Raw genomic sequence first — 20,343 nt, 5'->3', positions numbered from 1 at the left:
ATGTTATCTGTAGACTCGTTCCTCCTCTTCCTTCCTTGCTTCTTTCTTCTCTTCTTGCTCCTTACCCCTAATACTATTAGAGTATTCGAGGGCTAGGGATGAATCTTTCCTATTTTGCTGCATCATTTCATCTTGTGCACTATTGTGGGCACCAACCCGTCTGGCCAGCATGGTACTATAAGGCCAAATACCTCTCCATGAGGATAATGCAAATGATGAATAAAATAGGAAAATTGCATACTGGCTCGTAAATCGCCCAGTATAAAAAGGGACGCATCCTGGACTTAGGCAGAGGGTCTAGGTCGAAAAATATGCTACAATGAGTCCACCTACGGTGCACAATAATAGAAGGATATTAGTAGGAACATATAACTGCAGATCTCTACGGGATGATGATAGATTGGAAGAACTGATGAAGAAACTGGACCATATAAAATGGGATGTTGTGGGCCTTTCAGAGATAAGTAGGAACTCTCATGCGATTAAAAGATGGACATCTACTCTACCATTGTGAATGTGACAGAAACTCAACTGGTGGTGTAGGATTCCTAATGAATAAAACAATCAAGGACAATGTCCTGTTTGTTAATAAAATAACATCAAGAATAGCTGAACTAAGTCTCTTCATAAATAAAAGTTACCAACTGAAAATTATACAAATATACACCCCAACTACAAGACCATCCAGATGAAGAGATAGAAGATTTCTATGAAACATTAGAATCCACATTAAATAATTCTAAAGAATTCTACATAATTATAATGGGTGACTTTAATGCCAAGATTGAAAGCAGAGATGACCATCTGAACTCCATTGGTAAATTTGGATTTGGACAGAGGAATGAAAGAGGAGAAAGACTTATTGAATTCTCAGAAGAAAACCTCTTTATTACGAACAGCTTTTTCAAGAAGAAAATGGACAAATTTACAATGAAATAGACTTCAACAGAAGATATATAATAAATAATACCGAAGTGCTTAATAGATTTAATACAGGAAGTGACCACAGACTAGTAAGGGCAAAAGCATGGATCAACAAAAAATTGGAACATAATAAGCTCATAAGAAAAAAAGTCCAATATAGTGAATCTACAAAACCTCTACCACAATAAAAGCTGCTATAGAGAATCACTCAATAATGAACTAAAAAAGTTACACAGCTATTACCATTGATGATGCTAATGAAATCTTAACAAAATCTATCTTGAATTGTGCATTAGAAATAGGAAACCTTAGATCTGATGAAGAAAAGAAGAGATACGAAAAGAGATTTGAATGACACCAATAAAATAGAATATGTGGAAATTTGTAAAACTATACGGAAAAGGATGAAACATGAAATTAGATTGTATAATACTAGGAAAATTAAAGAAACAATAGAAAACAATAGTAATATGAAGGTCCTAAGGTGAACATTATCAGTTGGAACAAAGGAAATAGCTGCTGTAAGAGGAAAAAATGGTGAACTCATAAAAAATAAAACTCTATGAGACAAAGACCAAGACATCCGAGAATCATCTATGGATAACTCGAGTGAGGAAGAACACGATGCCCCTGAGATCTTACAAGGTGAAGTGGAAATGGCACTGCAGTAAATGAAGAATGGAAAAGCCCCAGGAGAAGATGAAATTATGGTAGACTTGTTAAAACTGTGAGGAAGCCCTGTTGTCAAACAGCTGACTAAACAGAGAAAAATTCCAAAAAATTGGAACAATTCACTTCTAATATTAATTTTTAAAAAGGGTAATAAGGAAGAAATTAAAAACTACAGACCTATAAGCCTACTCCCCACCATATATAGTCTTCACAAAAATTATAAATAATAGAATAAAATCTAAACTGAGGGAATGCAATCCTGTGAACAAGCTGGATTTAGAAAGAATTACAATACTTTGGACCATATTCACACATTAAGACAGCACTGAAAAATCAATTGAATACAATAAACCCTTATGTCTGGCCTATATAGACTACGAAAAAGCATTTTTTGATTCAGTTAAAACATCTGCAACACTAAAAGCACCTGAAACCCAGGGAACCGAGAAACCATATATTGAAACACTAAAACATATTTACAATAATGTAACTTCTGTAATTAAATTATATAAAAACAGTGAAAAGTTCTCCATACAAAAAGGCATCCGGCAAGGTGACACCATATCTCCTAAATTATTTACAGCTGCACTAGAGGAAGTCTTTAGAAGCCTTGATTGGGAAACAAAAGAAATAAACATAACTGGAAAAAGGCTGCATCATCATCATCTGAAAATTTTCAGATGATATTGTCCTGATAGCAGATAATCTTGAAGATCTGGAAAAAAAGGCTAAATGAAGCCTCCAGAGTAATTGGATTAAAAATAAATAGAGAAAAAACAAAAATAATGATGAATAAATACATAAACCATAGAACTGTCAAAGTTGAAAACCACGAAATAGAACAAGTTACTTCATATGTATATTTGGGCCAATTGTTATCCTTTGAGGATTGCCAAAGAAAGATTGAGCAAAGAATTCACCTTGGATGGATGGCTTATGGGAAAATGAGATATTCAGAAGTAACATCCCTATGAGTCTAAAAAGGAAAGCTTTTGACCAGTGCATACTTTCTGTCCTAACATACGGAGAAGAAACATGGACTTTAACAAAAGTCCTAAACAAAAAGCTGAGAACAACACATCGCATGGAGAGACGTATGCTAAAAATAACATTACAAGATAGGAAGACAAATACCTGGATAAGATCTCAAACAGGTGTCATGGATATTGTAAAATACATTAAACAGGCTAAGTGGAGATGGGTGCCATATTGCCAGGTGCAGTGACAGGAGATGGACTAGAAAAACAACAGAGTGGAGACCAATGAATGGAGTAAGACAAAGAGGAAGACCGAGAAGAAGGTGGAGGGATGAACTGGAACAAATTGCAGGAGTGAGATGGATGTGAGAGGCAAAAAACCGAGTGGTCTGGAAAATAATGGGGGGGGGGGGTACCTTTGTCCAGCAGTGGACAGAACCAAAAGGTTGAAGAAGAAGTGCGGGGAATCCAATCCTAAGCATTTACAAAGCTTCCTTGAACTTTCTTGTAAAACAATTATGATCAATATATGGCATTTTTTGTCTGTAGCCAAACTACTTGATGACCTGTGATAGTTGTGCAGGATGCCAAGCTTGATTTATGCTGTCTGCTTTTTTTGATATCTTTTATGTGTTCAGATGTGGATCTCTCCCGACCTTCCTGTCTGGTCTACATAGAAAATACCACAAGAGAAATGAATCGCATAAATGCCTGGTTTTTTCATGGGATGACATTTGAGGTTTTGGTGGATATAAGAATCTGGAAATTTTATGCAAAGGTAAAAAAGGAACTTTGATGTTGTACTCATGGAGTAATATAGCCACTTTGTCTTCAACATTCTTGATGTAAGGTAACATGATCACATTCTTAAAATCTTGTTTAAGTAAAGGAGCTGCAGGATGCGTATTAAGAATTTTGTTGATCATATCTTGGGTTTATAACCATTAAGTGCGAGGTTATATCTCAGGTAGTACAGTTCTTTATTCCTTTTAATTGACATGCTGGATATATTGTATCTCTATCTTGTAATGTTTTAATCATGTGCATCTTTTGTAATGGATGACTGTGTGAAGAGGCATTTAAAAATCTTCCTGATGTGGTAAGCTTTCTGTATACTGAAAAAGATAATCTTTGTTCTTCTTTGTTTATTTCAACAAGGATATCAAAGGAATGGTAATTTTTTGTGATGATCTTAGAGTTCAAGAGTGAATTTTATACTGGGTTGCAAGCTGTTCAGATAATCTTGGAAATTAATTCATCCATTGTTCCTGACCAAATAATGAAAATATTGTCTATGTAATATAACATAACCAAATTTATGGTTTCTTCTGATAGTTTGTGATTGCATTCATTTTGAAATTTTCCATAAACAAGTTGACTAGGACTGGAGAAAGGGAGAAAGCATGGCAAGACCTTTTTGTTCCCAATATTTATCCTGAAATATGAAAAAAGTGTTTTCCATACAGTGTTTGAATAGTCTTACTGTGTCTGGTGGGGGAAAAGGTTTACAAGTAGATCCACTGTGTTATCAATGAGTACATTGGTGAAAAGATTGACTACATCTCTAAACTTGCTAAGATGTCTGAAGGTTTTATATTTATATATTTTACCTTGTCAATAAAATGTATACTTTTTTTACATATGATTCTGTTTTTCCTATGTATGGTGATTATCAGGTTTGACAGATATTTTGCTTAGTTTGAGGTAGGGATATCTCTCCCATCTACAATTGGCCATAATGGGATATCTTTTTTGTGTATTTTTGGTGCGCCATAAATTCTTGAGACTAATGGATGTTTCGATGATAAAATTTTTTTTTTATTCTTCTAATTAGGTAACTTTTTGATCAAGTCATTAGCTTTATTATGTGTGTGCCAAGTGGGATCCCATGAAAACCACCCTGAAGAAGCCGCTCATCTCCAATGTGGGAAAACTAGTCAATATATATTTTTTATTATTGATAGTTTAACAACTAATATAGCCAGTCCTTTTATCGAGAAGGGTTTGACTGGCTTTTATTTCTTCTTTTTTGGAATTGCTGAGTAGGCTTGCTCTCCTGCTGTAGGCCAATGAGTATGAAATGTTAAAATGACAAACTTGAATGGGTTTTAATTCTTAAGCGCACAACTTTTCTATGCAATTAGGAAGATACCACCATGATCAAAAAACCTGTTAGTATCCAAGCTATTTATGTACCTCCTTAATATTGTGGAGGTACTTTGCCTTCATCATCCATGTAAGAGTTGAAAGAGAAGGATGATGCCAAGAAATCAGTCTTGCCAAAGGTGATGTTATAATGGTACCATCTGGATGCAAGAGATGGGAGCATGGAAAGGTAGAAGTTGCATGAAGGGACCAAAATGCTTGGTTGCCATTTAAACAAGGGGCAAGTTTTCTGCATTTAGGCCTTTCAAAATCACATTTGGATTTGTTGATGTTTTTTTTCAACTGTTACAAGTTTCAGCATGTGTGAACTTTTTTCTTAGACTGCTTTGATAAACTTGTATAACCACGACTTGGACTTAGAACAGACAGGAATTTTGAGTAGAATGAGGGATGAAGGCTTTCATTCAAGTTAGAATTCTTTTTGTTATTCAATCAGAGCAGGTGTTTGGATTAAGAGAGAGGAAATAGTAATCAGAATGCTGAAAGAAAAAGTAGAAGTGTCATGAAGGTATTTGGTATCAATGTAATACCAGAAGATATAAGCCAGACTAGGTGGGTGAAGGACCTAACATTTCCGATAGTAAAGCAAACTTTGACAAAGTTATGGTCTCAGTTACAGAGGAAAGCAGGCATCATTGGCATATATGGAATGAGAGAGAGAGAGAGCCCCAGGTGTTGGTGATTAATGGCATGCTGATAAATGCTAAGTAATATTAGTGACAGTGGAGAAGGCAAACTAATTTCAGTTGTGAACACCGATGTCCACAATGAAAGTGACCTCACTGTTTGGATATTTATTTAGATTGCAGAAAATCAAGCTTTAAAAAAAGATAACCAAAGATGTCAGTGTAATCATCAAAATTTGCAGGCCAATAAAGACAGCAAATGCAGCAAAGAGCAACCACAAAATTTTGAGCTAATTCAGATAATGAGAACGGATTCTAGATTTTCTCTTTTTCTGACATGAGATATTAGACCTAGTATAATCACTGGAACCACCCTAGTGATGAAGGAATCATGCACAATGTAGTAGTTCATATAGTTGAAGAATTGAGATTATATCAGAAACATCATGTCTATTGCACATATATATATATATATATGCAAGTATATAAGGAGTTAATTTTTTTTTATCCAGAAACTGAAGTATTTAGTTTTTTTACATGTGTGAAGCTCTTATTAAAAAAATATATAGTATGTTTAATGCACATGTCTCTATTAAACAACTAATACAATACTACATACTTCCACATATGTGCAGTATAATACCCAGCAGTTATAATTTTTTATTCACAATACAACGAAATGATTGTATTTTGAATAAAAATTATTTGTTTTTATTCAAAATACATTTTATAGAGAGAAAAAATACACTGCATTATGTACACTATTAATATGAGAGAAATCAATCAATAAAAACAGTCAAAAAAAAAAAATATTATATCCCCATTTAATATGGAAAGTCGTTTTACACAGATTTCTTCGAAAGCATCCTCCCACCTAAAATGAGGGATTGTGTGTGTGTGTGTGTAAATACTTTTCTTTGATCAAAAAGTCTCCTTATGTCTCACAACACACAAGGAAAAAAAAAGCAATAAACTACTTTGTATAAAAATAAAAATTGTAATCTATTAGCTATTCAACTGCTTTGTATTTCAAGAAATGATTCTGACATAACTTTATTTTAGAAACAAATTAGGTTAGCTATTCAAAGATATAATTTATCATGTTAGAGTATTATAAATATTAGCATGTTGATAAAATTGAAATACTAGGGAAAAACATACGTTTAAAATTGGACAAAAAAAAAAAGTCAACTTACCCTATATGTTTTTTCTAGTTTTCCTGAGGGAAGATGATCTATAGTCTCCAAAAGCAACATAAGTTGGTGTTCGATGCCAGTGAGCATCATTAAAATGCTGTTGGCAAAATAATAATTTTAAACGTAATGAATTTAAAAGTTTCAGGAATGTTAAACTTATAATCTTACAAACATCTGTGGAACATACAAATATTGTCAAATAATTTGTCTTGACAAAGAGTTTAAAATGTTAAGTCCAATTAATGGTGATACAAAATGTTGCTTGCATGTTAGAACCTGACTTGTGAATTTTAAACCCTTGATTTAAACAGTGAAAACCAAACAGCAAAAACTACAATATAGACAGTACCAAAATGTTAACATCATTTTTAAATCTCTTACAGAAAGAAATTTAATGGAATATAAATGCTGTGCAATTATGTGATTAATAAAAATTATATTCATGAGAATATAAACAATTAAAAGACAAAAAAAAAATGTTTAATGGGTGCTGGAGCCAAGTTGGGGATATTGTGGAACGATCTCCCAAAATGAGTCCTAGTCTCTATAGTGGCAGTGGTGGTTCTAAGTTACAATAATAAAATCAACTAAAATGGTGTTGAATGTATATATATTTATTCATCATCATCAGGAGTACCTCCTGCAAAATAAACAGGTACATCTTGATGTCATACATTGTGAATACTTCCAAAAAATCAAGTAGAAAAAAAAAAGAAAATAAATGACATGAAAAAAATATATTACATGAGAGTCAAAAAAAATGTTTTTTTTTTTTTTTCTGGATTATTTTATTAAATAAATATATTTGTATTTTTCAACATCTGAAATTAAATCACCACTAATTTCACATTAGATCTTAGGGGGAAAATAACTCATCTTTTATATTTAAACCCAAACACCTGATAGTTTATTAAATATGATTTAATAATTGATCATTTTTATAACAATAACTAATGAAACATAGTTTAGAAAAAATAACAAGTCTGTTACAAGGACAATTAAATAAAATCAATGAAGAGAAAGAAAAATTTTTTTTACAAGTTTGAAGATGATGAGAAGATGTCAAGTATCTAGATGCTTACATGTTTTAAAGAATTAGAGGAGAGGGAAGGAAATACCATTGCTAATTCTAATGAATAGCAACCATGCTTCCTTATATATATATATTCCCATATTATAAACCTTTCATTATTGGGTGCAAAAGCCTATCCTTTTTCATAATATTGTACATTTCACCAACTATGCAATATTATGAGAGGAAATGAGCCATATAAGCATTACACATGCTTTAAATACATAATGATTGACCATATCTCAGAAGCCAAACTACCTCATGAATCTTAGAAGAAATTTTTCAAAGTTCATTTAATTCAACAGTGATCGCAATAAAATAAGAGATCCATATACCCATACATTTCATTTGACAACAGATACAAATAATAAAAAAAAAGTTTCATACAAAGTACATCATCTTCTCTCCCTTGTATTTGCCTTCATTCCTTCTAATTTTTCTCCTAAAAAATTTACCTTATTTTCTTCATTAACAATTTTTAAATTCCTTGATTATTATCATCATTTCTTTATTTATTCTAAAGTACAGATTTAATTATTTTGCTCCTATATGTTATATATGTATAAGATATACATAGACTATTTTTAGTAGAGTTTGGGAAGATTTGTTATTTTGATACTTGATAAGGGGCTAAGTCAGTCTAAGAAATGTTCAAAAATTATTCCATTTGATTTATTGCATTTCACTATAGAAAATGTCACTCACAGAATGCAGTTCTTAGAACATCTGAAAGGGGACATAATGAACCACATCTGTAAGTTATACAAACACCAGAATTGATTTGTTGTGTCTCTTCTAGCCATTACTGTTTAATTAATCCCAAACCACGCATTTATAGTGCCAGAATTTTGTACTATTTTTTATCTTCTGTAAATAAAAACCCTATGTTCTAGAATGCTTTTTTTGTTTTTTAAATATCTGATCCGCACACAAAAGGCCACAAGACCTATAGCAAATTAGTGCCATGTGTGGGAGACTCAACCAAACTTACACAGAGTTTGTTTGAATTTCATCCAATACAATTTTCACTACAGAGCTCTGAACACCTTTAATTATGGCCACCCTATTATACATATATACAGTGGTGCCTTGGTTAATGACGGTAATCAGTTCCAGGATTACCGTCGTTATCCAAGGCATGATTCCCCATAAGATTTAATTGAAAATCGATTAATTTGTTCCGGCTCCTCACAACCATACATATTAAAAATGCAGATAAAACTCATTTAAAATGTCATAAAAATATGGTAAATATCATTTATTTATTAAAATATGAATTGTTCATGAAAACAGTTTTTAATTATCAATCTTCATCAGAAGGACAATTGGGCTCACTTTGGAGTTTTTTGACAAATGGACCTATAAAAATCATGTCTAGGGTTGTTTGCTTCTGCCTCTTTTTTTAAAATGTTTCTGAAAAACTGCATGGACTTTTCATTAAATAGATCTGCAGTTCTGATAGCCTCATATTTGTCTGTATTCCATTTCATAGCAACATTTTGAACTTCCTCCCACTTTGCCAAAACATTTTTGATTTCAGCAGTCATAATTTGTTCTTTCTCTCCATCCTCATCTTCAGATGAAATTTCAATTTTCTTTTTTTTTCACATTGCTGCTTGAAAAGTTCTTTTAGCTCGTCAGTAGTCAGTTCTCAGTCATGCATCTCCAATAATTCTTCAACATCTTCTTCCTCTACTTCCAAGTTAAGATCATGAGCAGTTGCCACAATATCCTTTACCAATTTATGTCCTTCATCTGAAGTTTCTTCATTACCAAAGGAAGGACAGTTTCCTCCATGCTGCTTTGAGACATTTCATTGTTACTTCTTGCCAAGCCTTTACAATTAGCCTAATTGCTATGACAATGAATTCTTCCTTCCAAAATTTTCTTAGGGTTATGTTGGTAGCCTCACACATTTCAAAGCACCTGGTAAAAAGTGCCCTTGTGTAAAGTTTCTTAAAATTTGCAATTATCAGCTGATCCATAGGTTGAATCAGAGATGTAGTCTTGGGAGGAAGAAAAATCACCTTGATAAAATCTGATTCCTCTGGTAGCTCTTCTTGTCTGCCCGTTGGATTGTCAGGTGCGTTATCCAAGGTTAAAATGGCTTTTAGAGGCAGAATGTTTTCAAGATAGGCTTTGACAGTTGGTCCAAATACTTCGCGAATCCAGTCTCTAAATTATATTCTTGTGACCCAGGCTGTTAGACTTGGGATGCACAAAATTAGACCGCATAAGAGCTAGGTATTTTAAACTTAAATGAAAAGATCAAGAAATTAACACAAAGACCATTTATATAATAAGATGGAAAGATCAGTTACCATAAGAAGTGGATAAACATGGATCAAAGGAAGAGAGAGGATGCAGCTGCACCTTGAAATAAACAAAAAGACTTAAAAGTTTGTTAAAAGATTGTGTTCACATGACAATAAACACAGATTTTCCAAAACATTTGATCACATACGTTTTTCATCCTGATTTTCCAAAGGGAATGAGCAAGCCATCATGCTGATGACCCATAAAATTCATTAAGGAAACAATTTGTCATGTACTGACTATTTTGATTGTGATGAATTCTCTTTGAAAGAAGTCTGGTAGGATTGATGGATGTAATATTAAAAACAAACAACTGTGTCAACCTATAATTATCATATGTATATATATATAAAATATATGGTATAACAATCAACTCTTAATTTATTACAAACTGATAATTTATTGATTTCATAACGAAGGTACCAGATTATATGTTCACAGAAAAGTATATGCACAAATATCATAACAAAAATGTTACAGTGTGAAATTATTGTGTTTCTGCATATCACCTTTCCCTTCCCCCACCTTTTTTTTCAATATATAATCACAACAAAAAATTTTAGGGACTGCTCCATATCACAAATAAAACATGAAATTAATAGATGTGCACTATTTTTTAACTGTTCTTCACAATTGCTATCCCTTAAATTGAATAAATACAGGCAACATTTTTATCTCTGATCTTTGCTGCAGGAGAGATTTCTTCAAAAAAGCTGAAAAAGTCCAGAGTTCTCGTGAATAGAGAAGAGTATGTGAGAGAGGAGACTGAGAGAATGGAATGCAACATAGGGAAATGGGGTGGACTTGATATGATATAAGAAAAGTGGATAATGGAAGCAGCAATGAATGTGTGTGTATGAAGGTGATCAACATAGGAATGGAGGATAAGTATGAACTAAGTATGGGAAGAAATATGGGATAAGTTGTGGTAAAGAAGTGATCAAGGGCAAGTGTTGAAAAATCACAACTGAGGTTGCATACGTAAGGCTATTTATAGACCCATAAAATGAATTATTGTCTTTGTTTATAAATGCCAGGAATGTCAGAAATAATGGGGGGGGGGGGGTACTGATTATATTAGCAGGAGTGACTTGTGGCATAAGTTTATATGAACTGAGCTATCAAGGCAGGAATTTGATTCTGGCATTTTGATGTTCCACAGAATCACAACAAATAACATCAAAACATAGAACATATAGGTAGATTATTATATCTGTACATGAATGCTAGGAGTATCATAAACAAAGGGGTAGAGTTTGTTGCCTAGGTCAATATGTTAGGCCCTCAGATTGTAGGCAATAGTGAGACCTGGCCATCAGAATCAGACATACTAAATGGCACTGATTGTAAAGGGTACAGTATTTTTAGGAAGAATATAGAGGACAGGAGATTAGGGGCATGCTGCTAATTATATCGGATAACGTGAATCCAGTTACTAACAGTATTTCATGTGGCAGTGAGCTTGAAGCCATACAAGATCAATTACATAGTGGGGTGTTGTTACAGATCTGGTGAATCAGTTGCTAGTGATAAAGAAATGCATCACCAAATAAAAAAGATGAGAGCGAAAAGAGTAATCATAATGGGAGACTTTAATTAACCAAATATTGATTGGGTAGCAGTAGAATCTCATAAGAAGAATGAAAATGCATTTATTGAGCTGTTGCAGGACAACTTCCTCAAGCAGCATGTGGCAAAAGGAACTAGAGGTCAAAGAGTATTATATATTTAATTATAGTGTCAGAAGGTGTTTCAGTTAGACGTAACTATTCTGCCTGTGGCTGGTGACAGTGATTGTGCGGTACTCACTTGGAAAGTGACTAAGTTTATAAATGTTCCATTCAGAAAAGGGTTACATGCTGAAATACAAAGCAGGAAATTATGACCAACTGAGGAGTATACTGAGTTCAATTGAATGCAACAAAATGAATGGGCAGAATATCAAGACTGCATAGGAAGCATTTAAACAATACTTAAATGATGAGATATCAGAATGCGTCCCGAGAGTTCGAAGAATAAATAAGATAGGAGTCAAATGGATGCGTAATCTTATTAAGCAAGAGATTCGTAAGAAAAGGATAATATGAAAGGGATACCATGCACATAAAGATAAGGTCCATTATGAAAATTATAAGCAGCAGGCCAGAAGAGTCACAACTGTTGTACAGAAAGCAAAGTCTGAGTATGGAAAGAAACTGGTTCTGTGTGCTAAAGACAACCTGCAAGAATTCTATCGATATGCTGCAAGTAAAAGAAAAAAATGAATATGAAAAAATAACTCTTCTATATGCAGATAGTGTGAGGGTTACTGATGCAGAAGAGGTTATTCAACTAATGAGCGCAAATTTTGTTAAAAGCTATCAACCTGGTATGCCACATTGAACTCGCTGCTACCTTTTTACTGGATGAAAGAACTCAGGAGGATGAGTATTACAGCTGTTGCACAAAATGAATAAGAATTCAGCAATATAGACTGATGGGATATTAGCACATGTGCTAAAAGAGTGTTCAGCTGAACTGGCTGTTCCTTTGACCATGCTGTTTAATATGAGTCTCAGAACAGGGAAGATCTGCACTAATGGAAAGAATGTATGGCAATTCCATGGCACAAAGACCAATTAGTATTTCAAGAGTGGTGGTGAAGATTTTGGAAAATTGGTTAGGACTCGCATTCAGAAATGGGAGGACAGTGAAGCACTACTTTGCAATGAGCAACATGGGTTTACTAAGGGAAGGTCATGTTTTAGCAACTTGCTCACATTCTATAACAATGTTACCATTGATCTAGACAAGGGGAATGGATACACCATAATACTTTTGGATTTTGCTAAGGCTTTTAACAGAATACAGCATGGTAGGCTGTTGCATAAACTGGAGAATATGGGTTTGGATTATAGAATATTAGCATGGATAAGAGGATGACTGATAGACAGATATCAAAAAGTAGTATATGGAGAATGTGAATCTGCAAAATTTAAGGTAACCAGTGGTGTACCACAAGGATCAGTGCTTGGTCCACTGTTATTCAATCTATACATTGGGAAGGATTTGACAAGCGACAAACAGCTATTTGCTGATGATGCAAAGATAGGTAGGGTAATCAGGAATGCTGCTAATATGCAGTACTTGCAGAATGATTTGAATAGGCTGGAATTGTGGGAATGGGAAAATGGATGCGAGTTCAATGTCAGTAAATGTAAAGTCACTCACTTTGGCATGATTAGATATCCAACATCGTATTATATTGGTGAGATGATGCTAGAAGAAACTGATGAGGCTAGGGATCTTGGAGTATTAGTAGATAGGAAGTTGAAGTTTCAACTCAAAAGATAATTGCAATGCTGAAACGAACATTCACATGTAAAGATAAAGATGCCATTTTGCCTCTTCACAAGACCTTGATAAGACCTCACTTGGAATATTGTGAGCAGGTGGTCTGGTCTCCTGGTTTCTGTGGTGATTCTGATATAGTGGAGATAGAGAGTGCAGAGGAGAGTATTAAAAATGATATCAGGATTGCCGAATACTGATTATGAAGACAGATTGAGAATTTGTAGACATTAGCAAAGAGGAGAAAGGGGAATGATATGATTAAGACTTACAGACTTCTGAAAGGATCGTAGAGGATTTCAGTTGATGGAATTTTTCAATTTATGGAGGGTGGGGAAAGAACAAGAAGGCATCCTTGGAAGCTGAGAATGAATGCCGCAAAGAAGAGGGTGAGGGCTAGATTTTTCTCACATAGGGTGGTATATGATTGGAATGGATTACCATTAGATGTTGTGAGTGCAAATCGTGTGAATGAATTCAAGAATAAGTATGACAGCTGGTTCGTGTGGCATGTGGCCTCCCTTGATGAGTTCCTGACTCCCTGGAGGTCTCTCTTAATAATAATAACTATAGATAACTGCAGTATTGAAGAGAACGAGTTGTAAGAATGAAATTACTTTTGCTCTTTCATAAGACCATATCTATTGTGCTCAGATATAGCTGGAAAGAGAGCAAAGTCAAGAAGTTTCAGAAGTAGGCAACCAAGATTATACCTGTACAATGTTGCATATGAGGACAAACAGGTGGGAGGGGGGGGGGTATTATGGGCTCAAATTTGTAAATATATGATGGAGAAGAGATACGACAGAAATGCACAAAAAATTAATAAGAAGCTGCACAGTACAGATATAGGTATGATTTATCTTAATTTGTGGTGGGTGATGAAAACATAAGGATTTAGAACATGAGTAAAGGTGTGGTGAACAGGCATGTAAGGCTAGATTTTTCTCATGGCATCTGACAAGTCACTGAAATAAGCTGTCTAGAAATTGTGAGTGCTCTCTCATATTTTAGATGTGAGAGTAAGATAGCTTCATTTGATGATGGACTTCCTGTAGCATTCTCATAATACAATAATAATATATATATATATAGAGAGAGAGAGAGAGACCATAGTAGTTTATGAAAAAAAAAATCCAGCAATAATCAAGTTACTGGGGGGGGGGGGGAATCACATTTTGCATACAATATCTTGGATATTGTATTCAAAATAACAACAGTGTCAGTATTAAACTTGATGAATATTGATGCAATTAAACTTGATGAAGTTTAATATGGAATAAATGAATGTCTAAGACTTCTGTGGTTTGGATGAAATGCCTGAGAGTTCCAAAGGACTACATAACTAATTCTGAGACCAAAAAAGAACAAAAAATGCATGAATAGTAGCATTTCTAAACATCTGTTTTTTAAGAGGTGGATGCGATAGTTTTAGGAGGCTGGCAAAACTTTGAGATCTTGCATATGAAGATGAAAGCTACTTAAATATAGCCTTTACTCCATACACTAGATCTCAAGATTTTTGCCATTGTTGAAGTATTTTAGATACTTTGTATTACATACCACATATAAGGCAGAGTTATGGCACCTTTGTATTCTTGATTTTCATGGTTATTTGCTGTTACTTGGGGGTGGATATGTAGGCTGCTGATCATCTTGTTATTATATTCATTTTGTGATAGTATATGGCCTAGGTATTTATATTCTATTCTTTGTCACTAAGCTACTGGAGATGATATATGTTCTGTCCATAACTGTTTTAATTATTCATAGCTTTTGCAAGGGGTGGCGAGATGCAGCATGAGAGTATCTTCCACTATGGATAAGCTTTCTGTATACTAAAGAAATGAGTTTGTTCTCTTCAGAGACTCTAGGAGTATGTCAAGAAATGACACAGTCCTGTTGTTTTCAAGATCAAGAATGAAATGCATGTGTGAATGTAGGCCGTTCAAGTAGCCTGAATTCTAGTTCCTTTGTTGAACCTGGGATTAACACATCATCCCCAAAACATAGCCATAAATTGATTATAAGTAGAGATCAACACTGCAAGATCCTCTTTTTGTTTGTAGCATTTTCTCTGAAAGTGAAAAAATTTCTTTGCATGCCATGTTTGAATTCTTATTGGATACAGTAAGGATGGTATCATAGAAAAAGATTTTGTATCGGATCCGAAGATTTCATATCTCGAAACGCTAGTAAACAGATTGTGATGTCTAAGTTTGTTAAGTGGTTCAATAGTTCTATCATTAATTCCATAGATTTTTGCCGTAAAACGTGAACTCCAGTTTTCCTGTGTGTGGGGGGGGGGGACTACAAACTGTGAAAATGTTTGGAGAGATTGGAGGTTAGTGTATTTCTAGATTCTACACCAACAATATATCTTAGAGGCCTCTTTTTTTGTGTATTTTAGGGGTTGGGGTTCCATAAATTCTAAGAACAGGTGGCGAGATGCAGAAATGGGACATTTTTTGATTTCCTCAGGCCAGCTGATGAAGATGAAGTTGTTGATTATATTATTGGTCTTGTTGTGAATTACTATGTTGGATATGAATCCAATAAGCAGTAGGGTATTATTGTCATTTAGCATGATATTAATTTTATATGTGTATTCTTTGGCATCCCTGTATGATTGCTGTGCGATGATTTCTGGAGAGATGTAAATGCACAAGTAAATGTCTCTATTGTCATCTAACTTACATCTACAAACCAGAAAAAGTACAAAACAGAAAGAAAGAAAAAGGTATAAGAAACTAGTTGAGGAGTGCAGAATTAATAAAGCAGTTTTTTTTTTTTTTTAAATCTCAGAATTAGTTATGTGGTTCATACACCAGAACTCTCAAGAATAATGTTGATCAGACTTTCAGAGAAATCCATGATGAAAAACAGAGAAAGAGAAAATTTAATTTAATAAAATTGCAGGAAATCTAAATCTACTAATATAGCTTGAAATACTGGTGCTAATGAAGAGAGAAGATAATTAGGGCTAAGCCTGCAGATTTCTAAGCATGAATGGGAAGATATAGTGTGCACTTTTCACACTGTAAATTCAAAAGTGCATGATTTGCATGAAGATGGATGACAATCATCCTTTTCTCTATAAAGAAGTAACTGAGATAAAATGGAATGTTGAATAAGAGTCTCTGATAAGTGTGCCGTTGCTGTGTTTTACATATTAAGATTTGAATATACATATTTAATATGTGATATTGACTTCAATTCACTAATTAAGATTTTTCTACACAATAAGCATATATTCTTTACAAGATAAACCACAAGAATTCAAATATATTTTGTACAAAAGGAAGGAGGGGAAAAATGTCTTACTCCATATTTGCAGCACTGTGTTCTGTACAGGCATTATAAACACTTGCCACATGTTCATTAAGTTCTTGAAATATCTGTTCATTAGCATCTCTTTCACTTCCATGCTGAAAAATTCTAAGAAATTAAAATATTGAGTTAGAATACACTTAAAAAGATTTATATCATGGCTCTGTGTAATTCTGAATATAGCTCTACATATTTAGTATAGCAGGCAATTGCACTACTTCTCTGCCATATACAGTAAGAAGTCCATTATTATTATCATTAAGCGACACCTCCAGGGAGTCCAAGACTTATCGAGGGAGGGCACCTACTCTATAACTCTGTCTCCATCACTCAATCTGCCAACTACAACGAACTGCAACTAGCATCATCTACTGCTCCCCCCCCCCACTAGTATTTTCACAGACAATCACAAACATCCATGCCCATGACAGGATTCAAACCTGCAGCCTTTTGGCTGGAGAGTGGATATGCTAACCACTCGACCAACCATAAGAATGTGTCTTAGAATGGTCAATAGGAATAATATTTTTTAAATAATAGTTGCACACATCTAAAGGAAACTAAAATTTATTAAATACTCCTACATACAGAGTTTTTTCTTTCTTTTTAAGGTTACACGGTGGTCAGCATTCATAGTGAAGAATTTATGAAGATACAACATGTGTTAGAATAATTACTTTACTTAATATTAAGCAAGTAACAATTGACGTTTCAACCTCTGTATTGAGGTCATCATCAGGAAAACATACATATGTACAATACACAAGCTACATGTCGATGCACTATACAAAAGTAAAATGAATCCAAATGTTTGTTAATCATTTATCCTAGACTGACCTCTGGTGAGGAAGGGGGGGGGGAATAACAGAACTTCATTAAACAGGCTCTTTTAAACATATTCTTAAACATTAAAGGATTAAACTAAGTATATAATTTCATGGTATCTTTGATTCATTAAACAATTTCTACAGTCCTTTCGTATCGAGATTTTCTTCTGTCGGGGGTTGTTCTGGTTGCTATATGGGTTGAAGATGGATCCTCCACATTCTTGGAATAATTAATCCATCAATTTTGTTCAGATTTGGATGATGTTTCAGCATTTCACAAGCTTCTTTGAATTTTCTTTCTAACCAGGTTTTGGTGCAGTGTAGGGACTTAGTGCCTTTCTAGTCAATTCTGTAACATGTTTGGAGTGAGTGAGTGTGTGTGTGTGTGCGTGGTCTAAACACACTCCAAACATGCCACAGAATATTAGAACTGTAGAAATTGTTTAATGAAGTTCCATTTTTTTTCCTCACCAGAGGTCAGGCTAGGATAAATGATTAATAAACATTTAGATTTATTTTACTTTTGTATAGTGCAGTGGCATGTAGCTTGTATATTGTACCAATGTATGTTTTCCTGATGATGCCTTCAATACAGAGGCTGAAACGTCGATTGTTATTTGCTTAATGTTAAGTAAAGTAATTATTCTAACATATGTGCTATGTCTCCATAAATTCTTCACTATGAATCCTATATACAGGGTGATTATAATTAAAGTTCACATTTTGAAAGGCTGTAACTCAGCAGAACAATTTAATATTCAACATGATGTATGAGGCAATGGAATTTTATTTTGCACAAAAAGTAACATTAGTTCTAAAAGTTGCCACTAGGGTGATACCATAGTGGGTAATTCAAAATGTCACAAAACGTAGGGTACACTTGTGTGATTACACAACATGTTTGACATGCTGTCCTCCATTATTGGCAACGTGCTGAAATCGCAAAATTGCATACTCAACCACAGAATGTAGAGTTTCACTCAAAATGTGGATCACAACATTTCGAGTAATGCTGGTCTTGAGGTCCACAATGTCCCCACAGCCAAAAGTTGCAGGGGTTTCAAATCTGACGAGCGCGCTGGTCACGTTGTACGAAAATGGCAGCTGATGATTCTGTCCTAGGTAAAATGTCTCTGAAGCAACTGCTTGACAGGGGTGACAATGTGAAGAAGGGCACCATCCTGCATATAAACTGGTGATTCCAGGCACTAACACTGTTGAAGTATTGAAATTGCTTGATTGGCTAAGAGAGATACATATTGCTGGCCATTAACAGTGCAGGTAACGAGACCAGCAGGACCATGCTCCTCAAAAAAGAAAGATCCAATAATGAATTCTACATCACCCCATGAAAAAAACCAGACATCTATGAGATTGATTGCTCTTGTGGCATTTGTTATGTAGGCCACACAGGAAGGTCAGGAGATCTGCATGTCTAAACACATAAAAGCCTGGCATTCCACACAACCACTACTGGCCATCAAGTACTTTGGCAACAAACAAAAATATCATATATTGATCATAACTGTTTTACAAGAAAATTTAAAGAAGACTCACAAATGCTTAGGATCTCTACACAATGCAATTGTGTCAAGGCTTAATTTTACATTAAGTATGGTCTGTCATCAAAAATTTAACTGCCAACGACCTAGGATATAACACGCATGACACCACATAACGTGATAGCAACAACTAGTAATGTCCTAAGATGCATACAGTAATGAATTTGCGTTCTGGTTTATCAATTATATGTTACAGTTTTGAAGTTATCAAAAACATCTAATATATGTGTAATTAATTGTTAATAGGCATTTGTTGTATAAAACTTTTAGTTACCAGTACCTCTGATGATGATGTAAGTCGTATGACTTACGAAACTTGTCGGGTTGTAATTGCTTATTTTTATTAAGCTCTTTAATTACATAATAATGTGGTCTCAATACCAAAAACTTCCTACAATGAATTCCACTGTAAAATCACACCAAACTGTGTCCTTCGGGGAATGAAGCGGAATCTGTTGCATGCTGTGTGGGTTCACTGTTGCCCATTTGTCATCCTTTCTTCCTCTAATGTTGTGGCTACTTCCTCCACTGACTGCTGTTTGATGAGCTTTTGTCCTCTTCCAAGTTTGACATCTAAGAAGCCTGTCTCTTCAAATTTCTGGATCATTTTGTATAAACCATTTGCAGTCATAGCACCCGTTTTTAATATTCTGAACTTTTATAATGCTGTCAAGGCACAGCTGTTATTTTGGTAAATCAACTTCCCAAGAAATGCGCAATCCTTCAGTAATGGTGACATTGTGCTTTAACATATCTGCTCGCAGGCAATGAAATGATGCATTCTGCAGTTACTTGCTTTTATAGAAGCTTCTTTTGAAGCATACGTCATGGGACATTTGGCATAAATGGTACAGTTGCAGCATTTCACTGCATATCACTAAAGACTTCGAAGACCACCCTCTTCGATCAACCAAAACTATCTTTAACAGATTCCCTAATAGTCAACATTGTCCTACATTAATAGACAGGAACATCAATCCCAGTAATCAGCAGAACACCAATCGTTAGATGGAATCTCCGCAGGTCCAACTGGTCTGCATTTCAGAAACAAATCGAGCAAACCATTAGAGCAATTCCAGCCACTCCTAATTTCTATCCTAGATTTGTTAAACTACTCAAATCTGCAGCAAAAGCCACTATTCCTAGAGGCTGCAGAAAACAATATATCCCATGTTGGAGTAGAGAAAGTGAGGAACGCCTAGCCAAATATGGGGAAACTGAAGATCCAGCTATTGCTAAGGAGCTCATATCAACCCTGGATAAAAACAGAAAGGAAAGATGGATCTCAACTATCAATGAACTCGATTTCGTCTCATCTAATTGGGAAGCTGGTCACCTCTGAGAA

General features: G+C 34.5%; 1 protein-coding gene across 1 annotated transcript in view; it reads right to left on the bottom strand.

Moving 5' to 3' along the window:
• Window positions 1–19,629, bottom strand: part of LOC150098026 (cilia- and flagella-associated protein 100-like) — a 58,052-nt gene extending 38,423 nt beyond the window's left edge. The window contains exons 1-3 of the mRNA XM_090406658.1: window positions 19,475–19,629; window positions 16,604–16,717; window positions 6,562–6,658 (exon numbers count right to left, since the gene is read on the bottom strand). Coding sequence (XP_090262784.1) covers window positions 6,562–6,658; window positions 16,604–16,717; window positions 19,475–19,629 — 366 coding nt within the window. The remainder of the gene's footprint in view (window positions 1–6,561; window positions 6,659–16,603; window positions 16,718–19,474) is intronic.
• Between the last annotated feature and the right edge of the window lie 714 nt (window positions 19,630–20,343).

Source organism: Typopeltis vanoorti, chromosome 16 (genome assembly GCF_054136105.1).
Source record: "Typopeltis vanoorti isolate ZY-2024b chromosome 16, IOZ_Tvanoo_1.0, whole genome shotgun sequence".
In the NCBI taxonomy this organism is placed as follows: domain Eukaryota; kingdom Metazoa; phylum Arthropoda; class Arachnida; order Uropygi; family Thelyphonidae; genus Typopeltis; species Typopeltis vanoorti.
This window is presented reverse-complemented; position numbering and strand designations above follow the sequence as displayed.